The sequence below is a fragment of the Hyla sarda genome, assembly GCF_029499605.1.
Source record: "Hyla sarda isolate aHylSar1 chromosome 1 unlocalized genomic scaffold, aHylSar1.hap1 SUPER_1_unloc_21, whole genome shotgun sequence".
NCBI lineage: Eukaryota > Metazoa > Chordata > Amphibia > Anura > Hylidae > Hyla > Hyla sarda.
The window spans coordinates 1-25,325 of record NW_026607583.1 but is presented as its reverse complement, the minus strand read 5'-3'; the positions used below and the strand labels follow the sequence as shown (position 1 = coordinate 25,325).

The following is a 25,325-nucleotide window of genomic DNA, read 5'->3' as shown; positions in this document are numbered from 1 at the left end:
CTAATCTACCATGCCTTTTTAGGAGCTTGAAGGAGAGCCCGACAGAGTCTGGGAGACTTCCCCTGCCAATGGAAGGATCCCAGAGCACCACACAATGTATTAAAATAGTTCCTGGGGGAGTGTTACAGGAGCCAGATGGAAGAGATAAAGGAATTTAGGCAGATAAATCATTTTGAAAATATTAATCCTTCCAGCTAGGGAGGGAGGACCAGGCATGCAACCTATCTACCGTGAAAACAAAAAACGGGTCTAAATTCAGGGACACATAATCTGCCAGAGATGCAGTAACCTCTACCCCAAGATATCTAAATCGGGAAACCACTTGCACCCCTGCTGGGAGAGAAGAGGAAAGGGAAATCTCAGGTGGGAAGGCCATGAGAGAGAATTTACCCCAATTAACCCGCAAACCCGAAATAGCACTAAACCTACCTAGCAAGTCAATCAGAGAAACTAGTGAACCCCCTGCATATGCCAAATAAACTAGGGTGTCATTCGCATAAAGAGAAACCTCCACAATGGATCCCCTGGGGATGCCACAGATAGGATCTCTACGTATAGCCGCTGCTAAGTGCTCAATCACCAGCGCAAAAAGGAAGGGGGATAGGGGGCACCCTTGTCTAGTCCCCCTGCCCAATAAAATGGGTGCAGAAACATCTAAGTTAGTACAAAAACGGGCCCTGGGGCAATCGTACAACAAGCAGACCCAGGCACAAATCCTAGGGCCACACCCAAACACTCCCAAGACCTCCCAGAGATATGGCCACAGTACAGAATCAAAAGCTTTATAGACATCAAGACTAACCACTACACCTGAAGGAAAGCCTTCCCCACTGCTGCAATATTTAGCTGTAGGTGCTTTACGTTAACATCAGTAGCCCTACCTGGCATGAACCCGGTTTGGTCAGGATGAACAATAGAGCTAATGACCCCTTACAGGCGAGTAGCCAGTATTTTAGCAAAGATCTTAATATCAACATTCAATAAAGAGATAGGCCTGTAAGAATCGGGTAACAACGGATCCTTTCCAGGCTTGGGGAGTACCACTATCTGTGCTTCCTTCATAGAATCCGGAAGAGAGTCAGCCTCAGCTATCGATTTAAATAATTGAAAGAGTATAGGGGCCAAACGCTCCTCATTCATCCCATACCAATCTCCAACTAACCCGTCTAAACCCGGGGTCTTCCCATGGGGAAGATCCTTAATAGTCTGCACCACCACCTCCAGGGTAAACAGGGTATCTAACGCCTCTGCTTGGGCACGGCTAAGCACTGGGAGGGAGAGGTCCTGCAGAAAAAATATAATTTCCCTCTGACAAGGCTTAGAAGGGGCCGAATAAAGAAAAGAGTAAAAGTCTCTAAAGACAGTTGATCAGTGGAGGGTCTGACAATGGAGCTTGATACAGGAAATAGAGGAGGCAGGGCGGCTAGCCTGTGCCGGATGTGCCAAAAGCTTCCCATTCCTATCACCAAATGCAAAAATCGCCACCTCCTTGTCTGCCAACCGCAATTGAACCCTATCCTTCTGGACAACCAGCAGAGCCCTCTGCACCTTAGCCCACACCCGTTCATCATCAGGAGTAGGATCTCTAATATAAACTGCCTCTAAAACACCAACTTCTTGCAGCAACTCACGCTCCCTGGCCGACCTGTGCTTCAAACAAAACAGGATCAGGAGAAAAAGACAAGAGTTTGTGAGTAATAGACTCCAACACAGAGAGTTGAAATGGAGGAGTTACATAAACAGACAAGTACATACGAGAAAGAGCCCATGGAAAAGTGCAAAATGACAAACCTCCCAAAGTGATCACAAGCTACCTGAGAAACCACCAGCGGTAAGGACTTAGTAACAAAGACCGAGACACCCCTGGCATAACTAGAATAGGAAGCATGATAACCCTGTGCTATCCACGCCCTCTTCAGGGCAAGTACCTTCTGCCCCGTGATGTGAGTTTCCTGCAGGCAAACAATGTGGGGTGACTGTTGATGTAGAATGACTTCTTCAGACATACAGTGCTTATCTATTCTCGGCCAAATTGAATATATAGATGATGCATGCATCGGTGGAGGAGAAATGAGACAGCTGACACACGGTTCAGATAACCAATTCTACAAGGGTTTATAAGGCCTCAAGATTATCATAAATAAACACCCATATTATCGATCATTATTCCATGACGTGTGTGTGTACGTGTATGCAGTCTGTCATGCGATAAGTTTATAGTCTTGTTTTTATCTTTTAAGCGCTGAGCTCGTCATTTCTCCCAGGTGGACAGGTGGTCAATCTGACATTTTATTGATCGGGCATTATTAAGCAGGCAATATCACTTTTTTTTCAGGACATACATCCTGGTATTACTAACATTATCTTTTTACAACGGCAATATTAGTAATCGAACAAAGTTCAATCTTAGTAGCCAGGCACTGCCACGCTGGAAGAAAGGTTTGCCATCTGTTAGATATAAGCTGATGTTTTGTAAAAGCAGAGATGCAGAGTTGGAAATATTAGACTGAATTAAAGAGACATAGACATTACATTATTATAGATATATGATTATGTTTTAAGATATATTTCATTTTAAAAGACCCCCATTCCACCACAATTTCCCCCCTTTTGATAATATATATTAAAACATTTCAACATTCTTACCCTAAAAATCAAAATCCTATCTCATCTGTCCTATGTACTTCTCCGACACTTTCTTCTTGTTGTACGTTAAACGAGTCATGGCTATTCCATGACCCCCCTTGCCACAGACTTTGTACATAGGTTTTCAGATGCTGTCCCTCACATATTGAATGCTTTAGTATTTGGGTATATTTTCAGAGGTGCATGGGGTTCATCTAGATATTCTTCATAGTCGACATTTGTCATCAGGGGAGTGGCATTGTCCATGGCTTTTTCACACAGCTTCTTCAGGCATAGTAGTACACAACAGACGATTAAAGCTAGGAGAATGAGAATTGTTAGAATTGATATTCCTATTTGCATCAACATTTTTTGCAATCCTCCCATTCCACTAAAATATTGGTCCCAAGGGTCTGCTATTCCTGAATTTCTTTTGAGCTCTGATGATAGGCTTTCTAATTTCTTTATGGCTAGGGTTACTTTACCATTTGGGCCTGTATTATCTGGGATGTATGTACAGCAGATATCCCCAAACATTTTACATACCCCTCCTTTTTCTGCTAGAATATATATCTAAGGCCATTCTATTCTGGAATGTCATAGTAGATGTGGCACTAAGTTGTTCAGCTTGTCCTTTAAGAGCCTCTATTGAGAAATTGATAAATCGTTGTTGATTATAATATATGTAGTTAATCCATTCTACATTTTTATTAATAGTAACTAGGGGCATTAGGAAAGATTCAAATCCTACTTTTACTTGGTCTCTAGCCTTAAACTCATTTGGGACCCCCCTTGGAACCCCAATGACATCTATGTATACATGCGGGTCTAGACTTCCTTTGGGGGCTTCTCGTTTGCTCCTAGGATGGATCTCTGGTTCCTCTGTGGGCTCATGGTTAAAGATATGCACAGGCATAATGACTTTGGTTAATGTGCATTCTCCAGTCCAATTTCCTTCCAATCGGGTTCTTAGTTTCATGTCTCCACACAACCAGTAGATATCACCTAGAGACAGAACTTGGCCTTGCAATTTAGCTTTATTTATAACTCGGTAGATGGAACAGTAATCAACAGAAAAATTTCCCAGGAATCTGCCTTGGTCACCTGCAATGAGATAACAAGTGTAATTTCCAGGGTAAATGGTGATACCTTCTCCTGGCTTAGGGGTTTTAGTGGTTATAGGATATTCTCTCTTCCACCGTTCACAATCTGTGTGATCGGTGGAGCTATTGGTGTTTAGGCTGAGGAAGCAGTCCTCTACTTGCTCTGGGATATTTAATGGGACTGTACCTCGAGCCAGAGATTAATATCTGAATAACCTGTTTTTATGGCCATGGTTTCTACAAAGGTGGGATTTGCAATTGCTACAAACTTTGGGTATGAATGGATATGATGGCTTATAGCACGGATCAGAGGTTTATTAGGTTCTTTTTTGTATTCTTTGCTGTGTCTATGGTTAGGGATCAGTACAATTAGACAAGGAGATACTGATATTGACCTACCCCAGGCAGTTAGATGAAGTCTACTCATATTCTCTGAAACAGGTAAGATGATTATGGAGTGTGTTGGTCAGGTACCTTTATTGTTTTACCTAGGTCATAACAGATGTAAATGATGACGTCTGTACAAACCTCCTTTCTGCATTGTTGAATCCTGAGGTGACCCAATGTACGGACGTTACTATACACATAGCTCCCTTCTGCTTAGTGTATGAGGTCATACATGTTACCATGGGGTACAAGACTGCTGGCACACTCAGTTTCTTACCAACTCTCTAGATGCCGTCTTTGGCCTGTACCACCTCTTTCTTCTTCCATTGGTCTCTCTCAGCATCTTGTTCTATAAGTAATGTCTTGGCATTTGCACTTTTCTACAACGTTTCATAATATATCAGATATATAAGGATAAAAGAAAAAAAAATGATGGTGTGTATGTATGTATGTATGTGTATATATATATATATATATATATATATATATATAACATTATTGGTACGCACGCATTCTACTACGTAAGTTATCTCGGAGATGTTATTTCCTTTATTTTTATTTATTTTACTTTAGTCTTTTATTTCTGTTTTCCTTTTGGTTTGGTTAAACAACTGCCAACTTATATGTAAGATTGAATCGTCAATCAAGTCTTCCTATATGCAGTAAACAAATGTTCGCTGTTTTTGTTGTTGTAAAATAATAAGTTGACAGCTGCGCCTGTCCTCTATACATGTTTGTTTTTCTAATTTGGTAAAATTCAATAAAAAACTATTGAAAGAAAAAAAAAAGATTAAATGAATTAGGAATACATGGAGTATGACCAGTGAATGTTTTCGGGTGAAGTTGTTTATGTAAGTGTTTATGTTGTAATGGATCCTTTTAAATTGGTAAAGAAGGAAAGAAAGAAAACAATCCTTGTAGCATTAATTGAACCTATCTGATGATATTTTATTAAGTTTGTTTTCACAGAAGCGCAGGATGGATGCAAGAAAAAAAAAATGAAATGTATAAGGAAATGCAATTAATGGTCTGATTATATTATAGGAGTATCCAGAGAAGAAGTTTGGTCAAGGAAAATAAATTAAAAGTGATCACTATTTAATTAATGAATATTACTTTAAGCATTTAAAATCAGCTAATGGTTTATTAATTATAAAATAATGCGCATTGAAGGTGATTTTTTTTTTCCCAATTTTTGAGAGAACTCTGTATATTTTTATTCTTTTACATTTTGTTTTTTGGTGAGAATGTGGGCCCTGTGTGTTGTATGTCTGTATTGTTACATGTTTCATGTGTCTTGTATGTCTCTTGTTGTAAAATAGCGCAGAAATCCAGTGAGACAAACTGGACGCTCAAAACGTTGTTAAAGAATGACCTAGCCTGAGGGAAAGCAGAGAGCCAGACTTAAAGGGGTGGTGACTGGTGACATAGAGGAGTGGGAGGAGAAAGGTGGGGCTTATAGGGAGATTGACAGAAAAAGCCTTGGTCTACTGAAACACAGTCACATTAAATTGAAGAAACTACATATCTACTGTTTACACTTGAGTGTGTTTACATACTCTGCATACACATTGTGATATACCCATACATTCTACATTGCATTTATTTGAATAATATCAATTTTGAGTGGATAACTTTACAATGATAAATTTAGTGTAACACGAAGATGCTGCTTGTCTTAAACTTATAAGGTTAAAAATTCAAAAAGCCATGATAGGATATTAGAGAATCCATGGTTGAGTTATAAATGTAAGTTTGTTCCAAGTAATGTAAAGATGTGGTACATAAGACAGGATATATAGTGACCACACGCAGAATGGAGTTCTACTGCCATTAACCACTCATCTGAGCTGATGGTTCAGAGAAGTAGAGTTGAAGATATTCACTGAGATGTGTAAGATATCTGAAGGTAAGACATAATGAGTGTTGGTACACTTTGTTACCGCCCACAAGTATGGGCCTATTGGAGTGAAGGTTTTCTTGAATCCTGGGGCGAACCAATCTGTAGTTGGAAATTCAGGTGTTCAAAGTCCGAGAGCGGCCAGAGTAAGTGGCCATCGTAAAGATCAGAGACACATGAAAGAAACAGCCCCAAAAGCCAAGGGGACTAAATGGATCTGTCTGGTTAAGTCTCTTGCAGGTTAAGTCTCTTGCAGGAATAAATGTCTGGTTAAGTCTCTAGCAGGAATAAATTTGTCCAACTTTCCAGAACCCCTAGCTATAACCTTTTCGAATGAATATGTAGTATTTATTTTATTCAGGATGATATCAAAACAGGGGACCAATGGAGTTTTCCAGTTACTCAATAACGTGTTTTTAGCAATTATCGTGATAATACAAAATAATTCTCTTAGTGGAGGGGGTATAGTTTGTAAACCTATATAAAGAAGGGCTAGTTGGGGATTCCACGGAATGGAACAGTTAAATATAGATGTCAAGAGATTTTTGCATTCTAACCAGAACATTTGGATGATTGGGCAGTTCCATAGTATGTGAAGGAGAGTACCTTTGTGACCGCAACCCCTCCAACAAAATTTTGAAGAACCAGGATAAGCTTTCGCAATCTTTTCAGGAGTAAAGTACCATCTGAGGATGGTTTTGTATGCGGATTCTATATGAGAAGAGCATTGAAAGGATTTATGTATATATTTAAAGGCGTATTGCCAGTCTTCTGTTTCTATGTCTTATCCTAAGTCACCTTCCCATAACTGGAATGGGTAGCTTTTGTAAAATGTATCATCTTTAGTATACAAGTTATATAAAGGTTTTATGCCTTTTACAGGGGATGAAAAATAATGTAAAGTACTATGATCCAATTTAAGCTGAGAAGGCTTAATTGTATTCATGAAGTGTCTAATAATTAGGTATTTGTGAAATTCGCTATTATTAACCCCTTAAGGACTCAGCCCATTTTGGCCTTAAGGACTCAAACAATTTAATTTTTACTTTTTCATTTTTTCCTCCTCGCCTTCTAAAAATCATAACTCTTTTATATTTTCATCCACAGACTAGTATTAGGGCTTGTTTTTTGCGCGACCAGTTGTCCTTTGTAATGACATAACTCATTATATCATAAAATGTATGGCGCAACCAAAAACACTATTTTTGTGGGGAAATTAAAACGAAAAACGCAATTTTGCTAATTTTGGAAGGTTTCGTTTTCACGCCGTACAATTTATGGTAAAAATGACGTGTGTTCTTTATTCTGAGGGTCAATACGATTAAAATGATACCCATTATTACATACTTTTATATTATTGTTGCGCTTAAAAAAAATCACAAACTTTTTAACCAAATTAGTACGTTTATAATCCCTTTATTTTGATGACCTCTAACTTTTTTATTTTTCCGTATAAGCGGCGGTATGGGGGCTCATTTTTTGCGCCATGATCTGTACTTTTTTTTATACCACATTTGCATATTAAAAAACTTTTAATTAATTTTTTATAATTTTTTTTTATAAAATGTATTAAAGTAGGAATTTTTGACTTTTTTTTTTTCGTTCACGCCGGGTAAAATAGGAAAAAACGGACGTTTTACTTTTTATTGGGGGAGGGTCATTTTTCACTTTTTTTTTACTTTTACTTTTAAATTTTTTTACACACTTGAATAGTCCCCATAGGGGACTATTCATAGCAATACCATGATTGCTAATACTGAACTGTTCTATGTATAGGACAAAGAACAGATCAGTGTTATCGGTCATCTTCTGCTCTGGTCTGCTCGATCACAGACCAGAGCAGGAGATGCCGGGAGCCGGACGGAGGAAGGAGAGGTGACCTCCGTGCGGCGTTATGAATGATCGGATCCCCGCAGCAGCGCTGCGGGCGATCCGATCATTCATTCAAATCGCGCACTGCCGCAGATGCCGGGATCTGTATTGATCCCGGCACCTGAGGGGTTAATGGCGGACGCCCGCGAGATCGCGGGCGTCGGCCATTGCCGGCAGGTCCCTGGCTGCGATCAGCAGCCGGGATCAGCCGTGCATGACACGGGCATCGCTCCGATGCCCGCGGTTATGCACAGGACGTAAATGTACGTCCTGGTGCGTTAAGTACCACCTCACCAGGACGTACATTTACGTCCTGCGTCCTTAAGGGGTTAATATGATAATTTGAATGAATCTCTTCGAAAGACATGATCTCAGTATGTTTCATAATATGTCTGAAGTGGGTGATTCCTCTATCAGACCAACTATGTAGGTCTAAATCAGGCGAATTGGCAAGGACCATGGAGAGGGGAAGATCCTCTATAGTTGAATATTTAAGGGGGGTTAATGAGTTTAGATATTGTGTCCAGGCTTTGTAGGAGGCTCTGACTAACGGGTTATGTAATTTAGGGACTGGTAATTTCCAGGCAGGAAGGAAGAGCATGTTGTATAATGTGTATGGATAAGTTGAAAGTTGTTCAATCATGGCCCATGAGGAGTTTGTATCTACATTCCACCAATGCTTCAGTAAAGAAACAAGTGTTGTGATGTAGTATCCTCTAATATCCGGAGTGCTTAATCCACCAGCCCTTTTGGATTTAGTAAGAATAGATAATGAAATTCTGGGTTTTTTTGCTCGCCCAGATAAAGTTTGACAATGTACGATTGGCTTTCTGAAAAAAGGACTTAGGGAGGAGAATAGGAAGGGTCCTAAAGTGGTATAAAAATTTTGGAAGCAGGAACATTTTGAATGTGGCTATTCTTCCCGTCCAGGAGATATCCGATTTTGTGAGTTTTTGTGTTTCCGAAGAGATATGGGTTAACAGGAGTTCATAGTTAGTAGTATATAGGGTGTCATGGGCTAAGTGTACTCCTAAATATTGAATACTATTTAGAAGTGAAAGAGTATAAGGAGTAACGTTAAATGGTAAAGCTTGGGTTTTTGTATTATTTAGATGGTAATAAGATATATGTCCAAATTCATTTAATCTTAATCACACATATACAACATACTTTATATCACAAGAACCATTCTATGAACGTCATCACATGACTACATACACCCAACTTTCCCAGAGCCCTAGCACATCATCTGCATTCCTGAACAAAGTATTGACACTGTTTTACAGTTTAAGCAAACTTCTTGAACTATTCTACATTCCTGTACCATAATATCACGTGCATAAACACTTTCAGCTCTGCTAATCCAACTTCATGAGTCTGCATCTTCTGCAGCATCATCCTCCTAAACAGCAGCAGTCACCTTTACATTTCCCTTTGCCTTATAACTGTATACAAATACTGTATATAACACAGCTGGATATGACTACCTCTATCCATTAACCATCAGCAGTATATTCCAACTTTTCAACTACTTAAATTTTCACATGCTTTTCCCTTCATAAATCACCTGTTATTTTCCACCAAAACGTTGAGTCTCTATTTCTGACAACAATCCTATCAAGCTATTTACAACAATCTGCTCCTACCACTTGCACACACCGGACCAAAGAACACCAATTTTCTTCCTCAACACAATGCACACAGCCATTTATCCACTCAAACTACCATCCAAAATCACCAAGTAACATTCTTTAGGAGGCACTGAGACCATCAATCCTACTCAACAACTTAATATACAACACAGACACACTTTTGACATGACATATACAAACAATGTACAATACACTTCCTTGGACAGGTCAGAGGTATCTTATTACCAGGGAAATCCCTGTGCTTTAAGCACGTATCCTGGCAATTTGCCAAATTCACTAATACCTTCTCTCACAGATCCCTGCAGGAAGGATTATTAGTTTTCCCTGCAATGCAACCTCCCAGAGAATCTGCCCATACACACACACATGCACAGTTTCTAGGGAGGGTCACAGGAATGTCTTATAGGCCGAAGGACTCCCGTGTTATACTTCCTTGTATACACGTATGTTCAAGACCGCCTCCAGGGAGACTCTTTGAACCTCTGGCATCAAGCACCTAACCCACTAATACCTTGGTGGCTGACAGAACCGAAGTATCTGTAGCAACAGTCATTAGTACCCTCGGCTTATTCAATTCCCCAGAGGCCCAACCCACCATGCATTCCCTAGGAACATGCATTCCCTAGCAAAAATTCTGAGCCTAGCCTTTGTGCTAGGTTCCCATCCTAAATGAGGCCACCTCCCCGTGGTGGATGGGGGACACGTTTTGATCAAAAAGTGCGCTAAGAACCTCAATTTTTTTGACCAATGTGTGCTGCTGCAATCCTCTTTTTTTATATACTCTGTATATGCCATGGCAGTGTGCACCCGTGTATTAGGCTGTTGTGCTGGCTATCTTTCTTTTTTCTTGTATGTACAATTCAGGGGGATATGGCACCCTCTTTAGCTGTGCACCCCTCCCCCTTTCTCACAGGTGGAGTTTTAAATGGATCCAGCATGTCACCTAGTCAGAGGCTATATGCCCAGCAGAGGTGAGTGGATAGTTGAGTGTTAGGCTCAGAATTTGTGCTAGGTTCCCATCCTAAATGAGGCCACCTCCCCGTGGTGGATGGGGGACACGTTTTGATCAAAAAGTGCGCTAAGAGCCTCAATTTTTTTGACCAATGTGTGTTGCTGCAATCCTCTTTTTTTGTATACTCTGTATATGCCATGGCAGTGTGCACCCGTGTATTAGGCTGTTGTGCTGGCATTACATACTGTACATGCTTCATACACACACAACACACTGTACACATTACATACTGTACATGCATCATACACACACAACACACTGTACACATTACATACTGTACATGCATCATACACACACATGCTGTACACATTACATACCGTACTTGCATCATACACACACATACTGTACACATTACATACTGTACATGCATCATACACACAACACACTGTACATGCATCATACACACACACTGTACATGTTACATACTATACATGCATCATACACACACACTGTACACATTACATACTGTACATGCTTCATACACACACAACACACTCTACACATTACATACTGTACATGTATGCGTCATACACACACAACACACTGTACACATTACATACTGTACATGCATCATACACACACATTGTACACATTACATACTGTACATGCATCATACACACACACTGTACACATTACATACTGTACATGCATCATACACGCACACACACTGTACACATTACATACTATACATGCATCATACCACACACACAGCACACACTGTACACATTACATATTATACATGCATCATACATACACAAATACTGTACACATTACATACTATACATGCTTCATACACACACACAGATAGAATAGATCAGTGTTTCCCAACCAGGATGCCTACAGAGGTTGCAAAACTACAACTCCCAGCATGCCCAGACAGCCTTTGGCTGTCTGGGCATGCTGGGAGTTGTAGTTTTGCAACAACTGGAGGCACCCTGGTTGGGAAACACTGATATAGATACACACATGCACTTTACATATAGTCATCCACAGAAGTAACACACACACAGACACAGTACATAGACATACACATATATATATCCACACACACCTGCTTATACATATATATATACATGCAGGGACACCTACTGTAGTCAGGCCCCATGTTGTACAGCCTCTGCAGTCTCCTTTCCTCACAGCTCTCTCCTCCCCCCTACCCCTCCTCCTGCTCAGACGGCTGAAGGCTGAGAGAAGAGTCCGGGGCTGAGGGAACATGCCAAGTGCAGCGGGGGTGGGGGGAGCGGGATTGTGGTGAGGTGAGAAGAACTCCAAAGCTGCAAATGAGTTTATTTAAAAAAAAATGTCAGACATTTGGGGGCCCTCTTGTTTGACTGGGTGCCTGGGGCCCGGAGCACAACCTCCAAGAGTACGATTGTTAATCCAACCCTGGTGATGGGGGGAATTGCTTGGTTTGCCTGTCCTGTAGCAACGGGCCTGGGTGTATAGTAATGTCAAAAGAAAGAGAGTAAAGCGTCTGATCACTGATGAAATCTATTAAACATAGCAGATAGTATACATGTACATATATATTCATAATAGTAGAATATCCAGGGAGAACGCAGGTTGGAAGCCATCTTCATTTAACCAGGTAAAAGGCATCGGTGAGAAAAAGGAAGAAGAAAACAGCAAAAGAAAACCAGGAGAAAAAGAACATGGGAAAAAGAAGAGGAAAACGAAAAAAAAGGAGAAGGAAGGAAGGAAGTAAAGAGAAAAGAAAAGAGAAAAAAGAAAGGGTAAGTGTGCAGAGAAAGAAGAAAAAGGTGATAAAACCAATTAATACATAAAATGCTAAAAACAAATAGACCAAAAAATCAGAACAGAACAATAGCAACATAACTAAATCCATTAATCCGCCATATGAGTTTTATTAGGGAAGGGGTTAAATGATCTTTATTAACTTTTTTTTTGCACTGTAATAGCTCCCATAGGGGACTATAACAATGCACACACTGTTCTCTTATACTGATCATTGTTATCCCATAGGAGACTATAACACTGCACACACTGATCTCTTACACTGATCATTGTTATCCCATAGGAGACTATAACACTGCACACACTGATCTCTTACATTAATCATTGTTATCCCATAGGAGACTATAACACCGCACACACTGATCTCTTATACTGATCATTGTTATCCCATAGGAGACTATAACACTGCACACACTGATCTCTTATACTGATCATTGTTATCCCATAGGAGACTATAACACTGCACACACTGATCTCTTACACTGATCATTGTTATCCCATAGGAGACTATAACACTGCACACACTGATCTCTTACATTAATCATTGCTATCCCATAGGAGACTATAACACCGCACACACTGATCTCTTATACTGATCATTGTTATCCCATAGGAGACTATAACACTGCACACACTGATCTCTTATACTGATCATTGTTATCCCATAGGGGACTATAACAATGCACACACTGTTCTCTTATACTGATCATTGTTATCCCATAGGAGACTATAACACTGCACACACTGATCTCTTACACTGATCACTGTTATCCCATAGGAGACTATAACACTGCACACACTGATCTCTTAAACTGATCATTGTTATCCCATAGGAGACTATAACACTGCACACACTGATCTCTTACATTAATCATTGTTATCCCATAGGAGACTATAACACCGCACACACTGATCTCTTATACTGATCATTGTTATCCCATAGGGGACTATAACACTGCACACACTGATCTCTTATACTGATCATTGTTATCCCATAGGAGACTATAACACTGCACACACTGATCTTTTACATTGATCATTGTTATCCCATAGGAGACTATAACACTGCACACACTGATCTCTTACATTAATCATTGTTATCCCATAGGGGACTATAACACTGCACACACTGATCTCTTACATTAATCATTGTTATCCCATAGGAGACTATAACACTGCACACACTGATCTCTTATACTGATCATTGTTATCCCATAGGAGACTATAACACTGCACACACTGATCTTTTACATTGATCATTGTTATTCCAAAGGAGACTATAACACTGCACACACAGATCTTTTACATTGATCATTGTTATTCCATAGGAGACTATAACACTGCACACACTGATCTTTATATTGATCATTGTTATCCCATAGGAGACTAGAACACTGCACACACTGCTCTTTTACATTGATCACTGTTATCCCATAGGGGGCTATAACACTGCACACACTGATCCTTTACATTGATCATTGTTATCCCATAGAATAACATTGATCAATGATTCTGCCGCTTGACTGCTCATGCCTGGATCTCAGGCACTGAGCAGTCATTTGGCAATCAGACACGTAGGAGGAAGGTAGGGACCCTCTTCGTGTCCTCCAGCTGTTCGGGACACCGTGATTTTGCCACAGTGGTCCCGAAAAACCCACTGAGCTGCTGGGAGTAGTTTAGTTTTACTTCAGACACAGCAATCAACTTTAAATGCTACGTCTAAAGGGTTAATAGCGCGCGGCCCGACCCGCTATGACGCCCTGTATCGTTAAGGGGGTACTCTGGTGGAAAACTTTTTTTTTTTTATATAAATCAACTGGTGCCAGAAAGTTAAACAGATTTGTAAATTACTTCTATTAAAAATTCTTAATCCTTCCAATACTTATTAGCGGCTGTATACTATAGATGAAATTATTTTCTTTTTGGATTTCTTTCCAGTCTGACCACAGTGCTCTCTGCTAACACCTCTGTCCATTTTAGGAACGGTCCAGAGCAGGAGAGGTTTGCTATGGGGTTTTGTTCTTGCTCTGGACAGTTCCTGACATGGACAGAGGTGTCAGCAGAGAGAACTGTGGTCAGACAGAAAAGAAATCCAAAAAGAAAAGAACTTCCTCTGTAGTATACACTGGAGTACTGGAAGGGTTAAGATTTTTTAATAGAAGTAATTTACAAACCTGTTTAACTTTCTGGCACCAGGTAATGTAAAATGATAATTTTTCCACCAGAGTACCCCTTTAACCCCTTAAGGACGCAGGGTTTTCCCGTTTTTGCTGCACTTTCATTTTTTTCCACATCACCTTCTAAAAATCATAACGCTTTCAATTTTACACCTAAAATTCCACGTTATGGATTATTTTTTGCGCCACGAATTCTACTTTGTATTGACATTAGTCATTTTACCAAAAAATCCACAGTAAAACAAAAAAAATAATTGTGTGACAAAATTGAAAAAAATGTAGTAACTTTTGGGGGCTTCCGTTTCTACGCAGTACAATATTCAGTAAAAATGACACCTTCTCTTTATTCTGTAGGTCCATACGGTTATAATGATCCCTACTTATATACAGTCATGGCCGTAAATGTTGGCACCCCTGAAATGTTTCTATAAAATGAAGTATTTCTCACAGGAAAGGATTGCAGTGACACATGTTTTTCTATACACATGTTTATTCCCTTTGTGTGTATTGGAACTAAACCAAAAAAGGGAGGAAAAAAAGCAAATTGGTCATAATGTCACCAAACTCCAAAAATGGGCTGGACAAAATTATTCGCACCCTTTCTAAATTGTGGATAAATTATTTCAAGCATGTGATGCTCCTTTAAACTCACCTGGGGCAAGTAACAGGTGTAGGCAATATATAAATCATAACTGAAAGCAGATAAAAAGGAGAGAAGTTCACTTAGTCTTTGCATTGTGTGTCTGTGTGTGCCACACTAAGCATGGGCAACAGAAAGAGGAGAAGAGAACTGTCTGAGAACATGAGAACCAAAATTGTGGAAAAATATCAACAATCTCAAGGTTACAAGTCCATCTCCAGAGATCTAGATTTGCCTTTGTCCACAGTGCGCAACATTATCAAGAAATTTGCAACCCATGGCACTTTAGCTAATCTGCCTGGATGTGGGTGGAAGAAAAAAAATTGATGAAAGGTGTCAACACAGGATCGTCCGGATGGTGGATAAGCAGCCCCAAACAAGTTCCAAAGATATTCAAGCTCTTCTGCAGGCTCAGGGAGCAGTGTCAGCGCAAACTATCCGTCGACATTTAAATGAAATGAAACGTTATGGCAGGAGACCCAGGAGGACCCCACTATGGAGGAGACCCAGGAGGACCCCACTATGGCAGGAGACCCAGGAGGACCCCACTGCTGACACAGAGACAGAAAATAGCAAGACCACATTTTGCCAAAATCAACTTAAGTAACCAAAATCCTTCTGGGAAAACGTCTTGTGGACAGATGAGACCAAGATAGAGCTTTTTGGTAAAGCCCATCATTCTACTGTTTACCGAAAAGGTAATGAGGCCTACAAAGAAAAGAACACAGTACCTACAGTGAAATATGGTGGAGGTCAATGATATTTTGGGTTGTTTTGCTGCCTCTGGCACTGGGGGCCTTGAATGTGTACAAGACATCATGAAATCTTAGGATTACCAACGGATTTTGGGTCACACTGTACAGCCCAGTGTCAGAAAGCTGGGTTTGCATCCGAGATCTTGAGTCTTCCAGCAGGACAATGACCCCAAACATACATCAAAAAGCCCCCAGAAATGGATGACAACAAAGTGCTGGAGAGTTCTGAAGTGTCAGCAATGAGTCCAGATCTAAATCCCATTGATCACCTGTGGAGAGATCTTATAATTACTGTTGGGAAAAGGCGCCTTCCAATAAGAGACCTGGAGCAGTTTGTAAAGGAAGAGTGATCCAACATTCCGGCTGAGAGGTGTAAGAAGCTTATTGATGGTTATAGGAAGAGTGATCCAACATTCCGGCTGAGAGGTGTAAGAAGCTTATTGATGGTTATAGGAAGCCACTGATTTCACTTATTTTTTCCAAAGGATGTGCAACCAAATATTAAGTTAAGGGTGCTAATAATTTTGTCCAGACCATTTTTGGAGTTTGGTGACATTATGTCCAATTTGCTTTTTTTTCCTCCTTTTTTTGTTTGGTTCCAATACACACAAAGGGAATAAACATGTGTATAGCAAAACATGTGTTACTGCAATCCTTTTCTGTGAGAAAAAAAATCATAACTACATGCAGGAGAATTTATACGTTTATAATTGTCATATTCTTACCCCTATAACTTTATTTTTCCGCGTACAGGGAGATCATTGATCTGAAGTTTTTATCGGGACCATTTTTGTTTTGATTGGACTTTTTGATCGGTTTTTATTATTTTTTTTGTGCTATAAAAAGTGACCAAAAAAACGCTATTTCTGATTTTTTTTTTGCGTGTATGCGATTGACCATGCGGTTTAATTAACGATTTATTTTTATAGTTAAAGCATTTCCGCACGCAGCGATACCACATGGAAAAAGGGGGGTGATTCTTACTTTTATTAGGGAAGGGGTTAATTCATCATTAGTAACTTTTTTTTTTTGCTATATTATAACCCCCTCTAGTGGCTATAACATGCATTACATTAATTCCTAATACTGATCATCAGCATAGAACTACATGCGGATGATCAGTGTTATCGGGGCTTGACTTCTCCTGACTAGATCTCAGGCATGGAAAAGTCAATCACCAATCGGACGCAACGGAGGCAGGTAAGGGACCCACCGCTCGCGTCCTAGCTGATTGGGACATCGCGATTTGACTGACCTGCCGGGATTTTTTCAACTTTATACACGGCGATCAACCGTGTCTAAAGGGTTAATAGCATGTGGCACAACGATCAGTGCCGCACGCTATTAGCCCAGGGTCCCGGCTTTCATTAGACGCCGGGACCGACCTACTATGATGCGGGGTCATGGCGTAACTCAGCGTTATAGACCGGGAGCGGGCACAGGGCATAAGAGGTTAAGGGTACGGTTCCACATACCGCTTACCCAAACTCACTGCACACACAGAGCTGCCGCCAGAAAGCCCTATGTGTATGGTGATCGGGGATAATGCAGCAGATTTAGCGCAGTGTGAAATAGGCTGTGTAAGCGGTATGTGGGACTGTAACCTTAAGATGTATTCGATATGTTAAATGGTTCATACTTTAAATAAAAATCTTCTTCCCATTATAGTCTATGGACATTCCATTTTGTCATTCACCTTTGCATTCTATAATAAACAGCTATAACCCCAGGTAATTTTAATCTTACAATGTGCTACTCTACCTGGGGACACTTGTGGTAAAGGCTAATTTCCTAAATAACACAGATTTACATGTAAATGAGCTCATATTTCCTTCCCATTATAGTCTAGGGCAGTGTTTCCCAACCTTTTTCGGGTCGGGGCACACCTCGGAAATTTTTTTTTCCTCGGGGCAACGCTACCGAGGTTGACAAGCAAGAAAAAAAAAAAAAGGAAAAAACGATAAAAAACGCAATGCACTATATCTATTTATGTAGTTTAAAGTGCTGCTTTATACAGCAACTCACCAATGACGTCTTCTCTAAATTGCATTGTTGCCTTCTCTTCTCCAACTGGTCTGGGCCATCATCACGATTTCTTCCACACACAATTCTTCACCTTTAAACCTGCAAAACAAATCTATTAGGCGCCAAACTTTTTTTTTCTTTTTTTTTACATGGGTGACAGAGGGGTGTAGAATAGTGGACATGGGTGACAGAGGGGTGGACATGGGTGACAGAGGGGTTTAGAGGGGTGTAGAGGAGCGTACATGGGTGACGGAGGGGTGGATATGGGTGACAGAGGGGTTTAGAGGGGTGTAGAGGAGCGTACATGGGTGACAGGGGTATAGAGGAGCGTACATGGGTGTCAGGGGTGTAGATGAGCGTACATGGGTGACAGATGGGTGTAGAGGAGTGTACATGGGTGACAGAGGGGTGTAGAGGAGTGTACATGGGTGACAGGGGGGTATAGAGGAGTGTCCATGGGTGACAGATGGATGTACATGGGTGACAGAGGGGTGTAGAGGAGTGTACATGGGTGACAGATGGGTGTACATGGGTGACAGAGGGGTATAGAGGACTGTACATGAGTGACAGAGGGGTATAGAGGAGTGTACATGGGTGACAGATGGGTGTACATGGGTGACAGAGGGGTGTAGAGGAGTGTACATGGGTGACAGAGGGGTGTAGAGGAGTGTACATGGGTGACAGATGGGTGTACATGGGTGACAGAGGGGTGTAGAGGAGTGTACATGGGTGACAGAGGGGTGTAGAGGAGTGTACATGGCTGACAGAGGTGTAGAGGAGCATACATGGGTGAAAGGGGTGTAGAGGAATGTACAAAGGGGTGTATATGAGCGTACATGGGTGACAGGGGTGTAGAGGAGTGGACAGATGGGTGTAGAGGAGTGTACATGAGTGACAGAGGGGTGTACATGGGTGACAGAGGGGTATAGAGGACTGTACATGAGTGACAGAGGGGTATAGAGGAGTGTACATGGGTGACAGATGGGTGTACATGGGTGACAGAGGGGTGTAGAGGAGTGTACATGGGTGACAGAGGGGTGTAGAGGAGTGTACATGGCTGACAGGGGTGTAGAGGAGCATACATGGGTGAAAGGGGTGTAGAGGAATGTACAAAGGGGTGTATATGAGCGTACATGGGTGACAGGGGTGTAGAGGAGTGGACAGATGGGTGTAGAGGAGTGTACATGAGTGACAGAGGGGTGTAGAGGAGTGTACATGAGTGACAGAGGGGTATAGAGGAGTGTACATGAGTGACAGAGGGGTATAGAGGAGTGTACATGGGTGACAGATGGGTGTACATGGGTGACAGAGGGGTGTAGAGGAGTGTACATGGGTGACAAATGGGTGTACATGGGTGACAGAGGGGTGTAAAGGAGTGTACATGGGTGACAGAGGGGTGTAGAGGAGTGTACATGGGTGACAGAGGGGTATAGAGGGTTGTACATGGGTGACAGAGGGGTGTAGAGGAGTGTACATGGGTGACAAAGGGGTATAGAGGAGTGTACATGGGTGACAGGGGGGTGCAGAAGAGTGTACATGGGTGACAGGGGTGTAGAGGAGCATACATGGGTGAAAGGGGTGTAGAGGAGTGTACAAAGTGGTGTTGAGGAGTGTACAAAGGGGTGTAGAGGAGTGTACATGGGTAACAGGGGTGTAGAGTAGTGTACATGTGTGACAAATGGGTGTAGAGGAGTGTACATGGGTGACAGAGGGGTATAGAGGAGTGTACATGGGTGACAGAGGGTGTAGAGGAGCATACATGGGTGAAAGGGGTGTGAAGAAATGTACAAAGGGGTGTATAGTAGCGTACATGGGTGACAGGGGTGTAGAGGAGTGGACAGATGGGTGTAGAGGAGTGTACATGAGTGACAGAGGGGTGTAGAGGAGTGTACATGAGTGACAGAGGGGTGTAGAGGAGTGTACATGGGTGACAGAGGGGTATAGAGGAGTGTACATGTTTGACAGATGGGTGTAGAGGAGTGTACATGGGTGACAGATGGGTGTACATGAGTGACAGAGGGGTGTAGAGGAGTGTACATGGTTGACACAGGGGTGTAGAGGAGTGTACATGGGTGACAGAGGGGTGTAGAGGAGTGTACATGGGTGACAGAGGGGTGTAGATGAGTGTACATGGGTGACAGAGGGGTGTAGATGAGTGTACATGGGTGACAGAGGGGTATAGAGGAGTGTACATGGGTGACAGAGGGGTGTACATGGGTGACAGAGGGGTGTAAAGGAGTGAACATGGGTGACAGAGGGGTGTAGTTGATTGTACATGGATGACAGAGGGGTATAGAGGAGTGTACATGGGTGACAGAGGGGTGTTGAGAAGTGTACATGGGTGACAGAGGGGTGTTGAGAAGTGTACATGGGTGACAGAGGGGTGTTGAGAAGTGTACATGGGTGACAGATGGGTGTACATGGGTGACAGAGGGGTGTAGAGGAGTGTACATGGATGACAGAGGGGTGTAGAGAAGTGTACATGGGTGACAGAGGGGTGTAGAGGAGTGTACAGAGGGGTGTAGGGAGGTGTACAAGGGTGATAGATGGGTGTAGAAGAGTGAACATGGGTGACGGGGGCATAGAGGTGACAGAGGGGTGGACAGGGGGTGGACATGGGTGACAGGAGGGTGGACAGGGGGTCAGAGGGGTGGACAAGGGGGTAAAAGAGGGACAGGAGTGACAGAGGGGTGGACTGGGGTAACAAAGGGACAGATGGGTGAACAGGAGGGTGGACATGGGTGACAGAGTAGACAACGGGGGTAGACAGGGGGGTAAACATGAGTGACAGGGATGGACAGGGGAGTGGACAAGGCAGACGTGGATGACAGGAGGGTGGACATGGGTGAGAGGGGGGGGTGGACATGGGTGACGGGGATGATAGGTGGGGGGACATGTGTTAGTGCGGGTAGACATGAGTGATGGGGGGTGGACATGGGTGACAGGAAGGTGAACATGGGTGACATGGGTGACTGGGGGGATGGACATGGGTGACAGGGAAGGGTGGACATGGGTGACAGGGAAGGGTGGACATGGGTGACAAGGATGTGGTCAGAGGGGTGGACATGGGTGACAAGGATGTGGTCAGAGGGGTGGACAATGGAGGGTGAACATGGGTGACAGGGATGGGCAGGGGTGACAGAGGGTTGGATGGGGGTGGACATGGATGACAGGAGAGTGGCCATGGGAGACAGGGGGTCAGAGGGGTGGACAAGGGTGACAAAGGGACAGATGGGTGAACAGGAGGGTGGACATGGGTGACAGGGTAGACTACGGGGGTAGACGGGGGGGGGGGGTAAACATGAGTGACAGGGTTGGACAGGGGAGTGGACAAGGCAGACATGGATGACAGGAGGGTGGACATGGGTGAGAGGGGAGGTGGACATGGGTGACGGGGATGACAGGTGGGGGGACATGTGTGAGAGGGGGTGGACATGAGTGACAGGGAGGGTGGACATGGGTGACAGGGAGGATGGACATGGGTGACGGGGGGGGTGGACATGGGTGACGGGGGGGTGGACATGGGTGACAGGGGGGGTGGACATGGGTGACAGGGGGGGGTGGACATGGGTGACAGGGGGGGTGGACATGGGTAACAGGTGGGGGGGTGGACATGGGTGACAGGGGGGGGGGTGGACATGGGTGACAGGGGGGGTGGACATGGGTGACAGGGGGGGGTGGACATTGGTGACAGGGGGTCAGAGGGGTGGACATGGGGGTAAAAGAGGGACAGGAGTGACAGAGAGGGGTGGACTGGGGTGACAAAGGGACAGATGGGTGAACAGGAGGGTGGACATGGGTGACAGGGTAGACTACGGGGGTAGACGGGGGTAAACATGAGTGACAGGGATGGACAGGGGGTGGACAAGGCAGACGTGGATGACAGGAGGGTGGACATGGGTGAGAGGGGAGGTGGACATGGGTGACTGGGATGATAGGTGGGGGGGACATGTGTGAGAGGGGGTGGACATGGGTGACATGAAGGTGAACTTGGGTGACAGGGAGGGTGGACATGGGTGACAGGGTAGACTGGGGAGTGGACAAGGCAGACATGGATGACAGGAGGGTGGAAATGGGTGACGGGGATGATAGGTGGGGGGACATGTGTGAGAGGGGGTGGACATGAGTGACGGGGAGGGTGGACATGGGTGACAGGGGGAGGGAGGACATGGGTGACAGGGGGAGGGAGGACATGGGTGACAGGGGGAGGGAGGACATGGGTGACAGGGGGAGGGTGGACATGGGTGACAGGGGGAGGGTGGACATGGGTGACAGGGGGAGGGTGGACATGGGTGACAGGGGGAGGGTGGACATGGGTGACAGGGGGGGTGGACATGGGTGACAGGGGGAGGTGGACATGGGTGACAGGGGGAGGTGGACATGGGTGACAGGGTGGGATTACATGGGTGACAGGGTGGGATTACATGGGTGACAGGGTGGGATTACATGGGTGACAGGGGGGGGGGAGGGTGATAGAGATGGACAGGGAGGTGGACAAGGCGGACATGGCTGAGAGGGGGGGGTTGACAGGGGGAGGCAGTCATGGCTGACAGGGGGGACAGAGGGTGGACTTGGGTGACGGTGGGGGGTTTAGACAGGGTTGAGAAGGTGAACTGAGGGGTGGAAAGGGTACGGTACCTTAAGCAAGCCGGCCCGTGCAGCTTGCAGTTCCACAGCAGGCACGGGAGTCCGGCGCAGGTGCAGCTCGTTCCGCCCCAGGCAGGGACCCATTTTCGGCTCCCTGCGCCGTAAGGGAGAGGGGGACGGAAGGAGACGGAGGGTGAAGGAGGGGGACGCGGGGGACACAGGGAACAGAGGAGGAATGATGGGGAACACAGGGGACGCGGGAGACGGAGGGGAACACAGGAGACGGGAGGAGATGCAGGGGGACGCTGTGCGCGCAGTGCGCACGCAGACTTCCCTTCCCCCCTGCGCCGTCAGGCCGGGGCGGGACATTAAAAAAAAAAATTATAATAAAAAATAAAAAAAATCACGGCAAAATCCCGCGGCACCACGGGCAGTGCTGAACCGCGGTTGGGAATCACTGGTCTAGGGACATTCCATCTTGTCATTCACCTTTGCATTCTATAATAAACAGCTATAATCCCAGGTCATTTCCATTTTACACTGTGCGGCTCTGTCTGGGGACACTTGTGGTAAATGATAATTTCATATGGTAAATGGTTTAGGCTCCAAATAAAATGTTCTTCCCATTATAGTCTATGGACATTCCATTCTACCATTCACCTAGTATTCCGTAGAAAACATCTGTAATCTTCATTCTCAATAATCGTACTGAACTCACACAGTATGCCTGCTTAAGATTTATTGGATAATTCGCTCCGTGCCGGATGACTGGCGATACAGGGCGGAGGCTCGTGACGTCACGGCCACGCCCCCTCAATGTAAGTCTATGGGAGGGGGCCTGACTGCAGTCACGCCGCCTCCCATAGACTTGCATTGAGGGGCATGGCTGTGACATCATGAGGGGGGCGTGGCGGTGACGTCACAAGCCTCCGACGCTGCAGCAGACATCCTAAACGAACACTGTGTGCAGCAGGGAGATCGCGGGGGAGTTTTTTTTGTAATAATATACGGCTTTATTGGGACAGGGACCATACGTTTTTATTTAGGACCTGAAGCTGCTTTCGTCTAATCGCTGTTATACTACACCACCATACATCTGTACTACAGCGCAGTATAACTGTCAGTGTTACCGAGGTCGGGCCTCATAGGCAACAGCGCCTGGTAGACCTGGAGGCCATGACTGGGGGAGCAAGACAGTTTAACCCTATAGATGCCACAATCAGTACTGACTGCGGCATACATAGGGTTACACTGCCAAGACAGTCGGGAAAGTAATCATAATAACATAAAAGTACATCACGGGGTGGAGAGGGGGTTGTGTCATCTATCCCCTGTATCTCAATAACAGGGACCCCAGTGTCCCCAGGTAGGGAGGAGGTACATTCACTATGGGAGCTGCAGAAACAGCCGAGCACAGACTGAGGTGTCCAGTGATCGGACGCCACATGATCAGCAAGGATCGGGGATAACACAATCTTTCTAAAAGGGTCTCAGCAGGTGAAGCCCGGACCGTCCTGGAATTCTTCATCACTGGAATAAGTCCCTTCTCTGTGAGGTGTTTGGGTCTCCAGTAGCAGCTCCCCATGGATTATGCCTGTTGGGTCTTCTCCATGAGGAGCAGTGAATATCACAACCATATATCACACTCTTTTCCTACCATGTAAACTATAGTGATGACATCGCTGGATCGGTGACTACGTTCTAAAAGAAAACTTTATTAACAATTGGGAACAAGTTTGGAGATGCAGTATATGATATATGTATAAATGTCAGATATCCTATGTACATGGATAATATATAGATGTGTTATCTGCATCATTTATTGCTCTAAATTGGCTTCTCTCCTGTGTGAGTTCTTTGATGTTTAACAAGATTTGATTGCTGAGTAAAACATTTCCCACATTCTGCACATGAAAATGGCTTCTCCCCTGTGTGAGTTCTTTGATGTTTAACAAGATTTGATTGCTGAGTAAAACATTTCCCACATTCTGCACATGAAAATGGCTTCTCCCCTGTGTGAGTTCTTTGATGTCTAACAAGATTTGATTTCTCAGTAAAACATTTCCCACATTCTGAGCATGAAAATAGCTTCTCTCCTGTGTGAGTTTTTTTATGTCGAGTAACATCTCCTTTGAAAGTAAAACATTTCCCACATTCTGAGCATGAAAATGGCTTCTCCCCTGTGTGAGTTCTTTGATGTTTAACAATATTTGATTTCTTAGTAAAGCAGTTCCCACATTGTGAACATGAAAATGGCTTCTCCCCTGTGTGAGTTCTTTGATGTTGAACAAGACCTGATTTTTCAGTAAAACATTTCCCACATTCTGAACATGAAAAAGGCTTCTCCCCTGTGTGTGTTCTTTGATGTTTAACAAGATTTGATTTTTCAGTATAATATTTACCACATTCTGAACATGAAAATGGCTTCTCTCCTGTGTGATGTCTTTGATGTACAAGAAGATTTGATTTAAAAGTAAAACATTTCCCACATTCTAAGCATGAAAATGGCCTCTCCCCTGTGTGAGTTCTTTGATGTTTAACAAGATGTGATTTTACAGTAAAAGATTTTCCACATTCTGAACATGAAAATGGCTTCTCTCCTGTGTGAGTTTTTTTATGTCGAGTAACATCTCCTTTGAAAGTAAAACATTTCCCACATTCTGAGCATGAAAATGGCTTCTCCCCTGTGTGAGTTCTTTGATGTTTAACAATATTTGATTTCTTAGTAAAACATTTCCCACATTGTGAACATGAAAATGGCTTCTCCCCTGTGTGAGTTCTTTGATGTTGAACAAGACATGAGTTTTCAGTAAAACATTTCCCACATTCTGAACA

General features: G+C 43.6%; 1 protein-coding gene across 1 annotated transcript; it reads right to left on the bottom strand.

The window, feature by feature from the left end:
* Positions 1 to 24,274: 24,274 nt before the first annotated feature.
* LOC130298116 (oocyte zinc finger protein XlCOF22-like) lies at positions 24,275 to 25,322 on the bottom strand (the record flags this gene model as incomplete). Its single annotated transcript, XM_056551011.1, has 1 exon — positions 24,275 to 25,322. A coding segment is annotated over one exon (1,005 nt), but the record flags the coding sequence as incomplete, so codon positions are not given.
* Between the last annotated feature and the right edge of the window lie 3 nt (positions 25,323 to 25,325).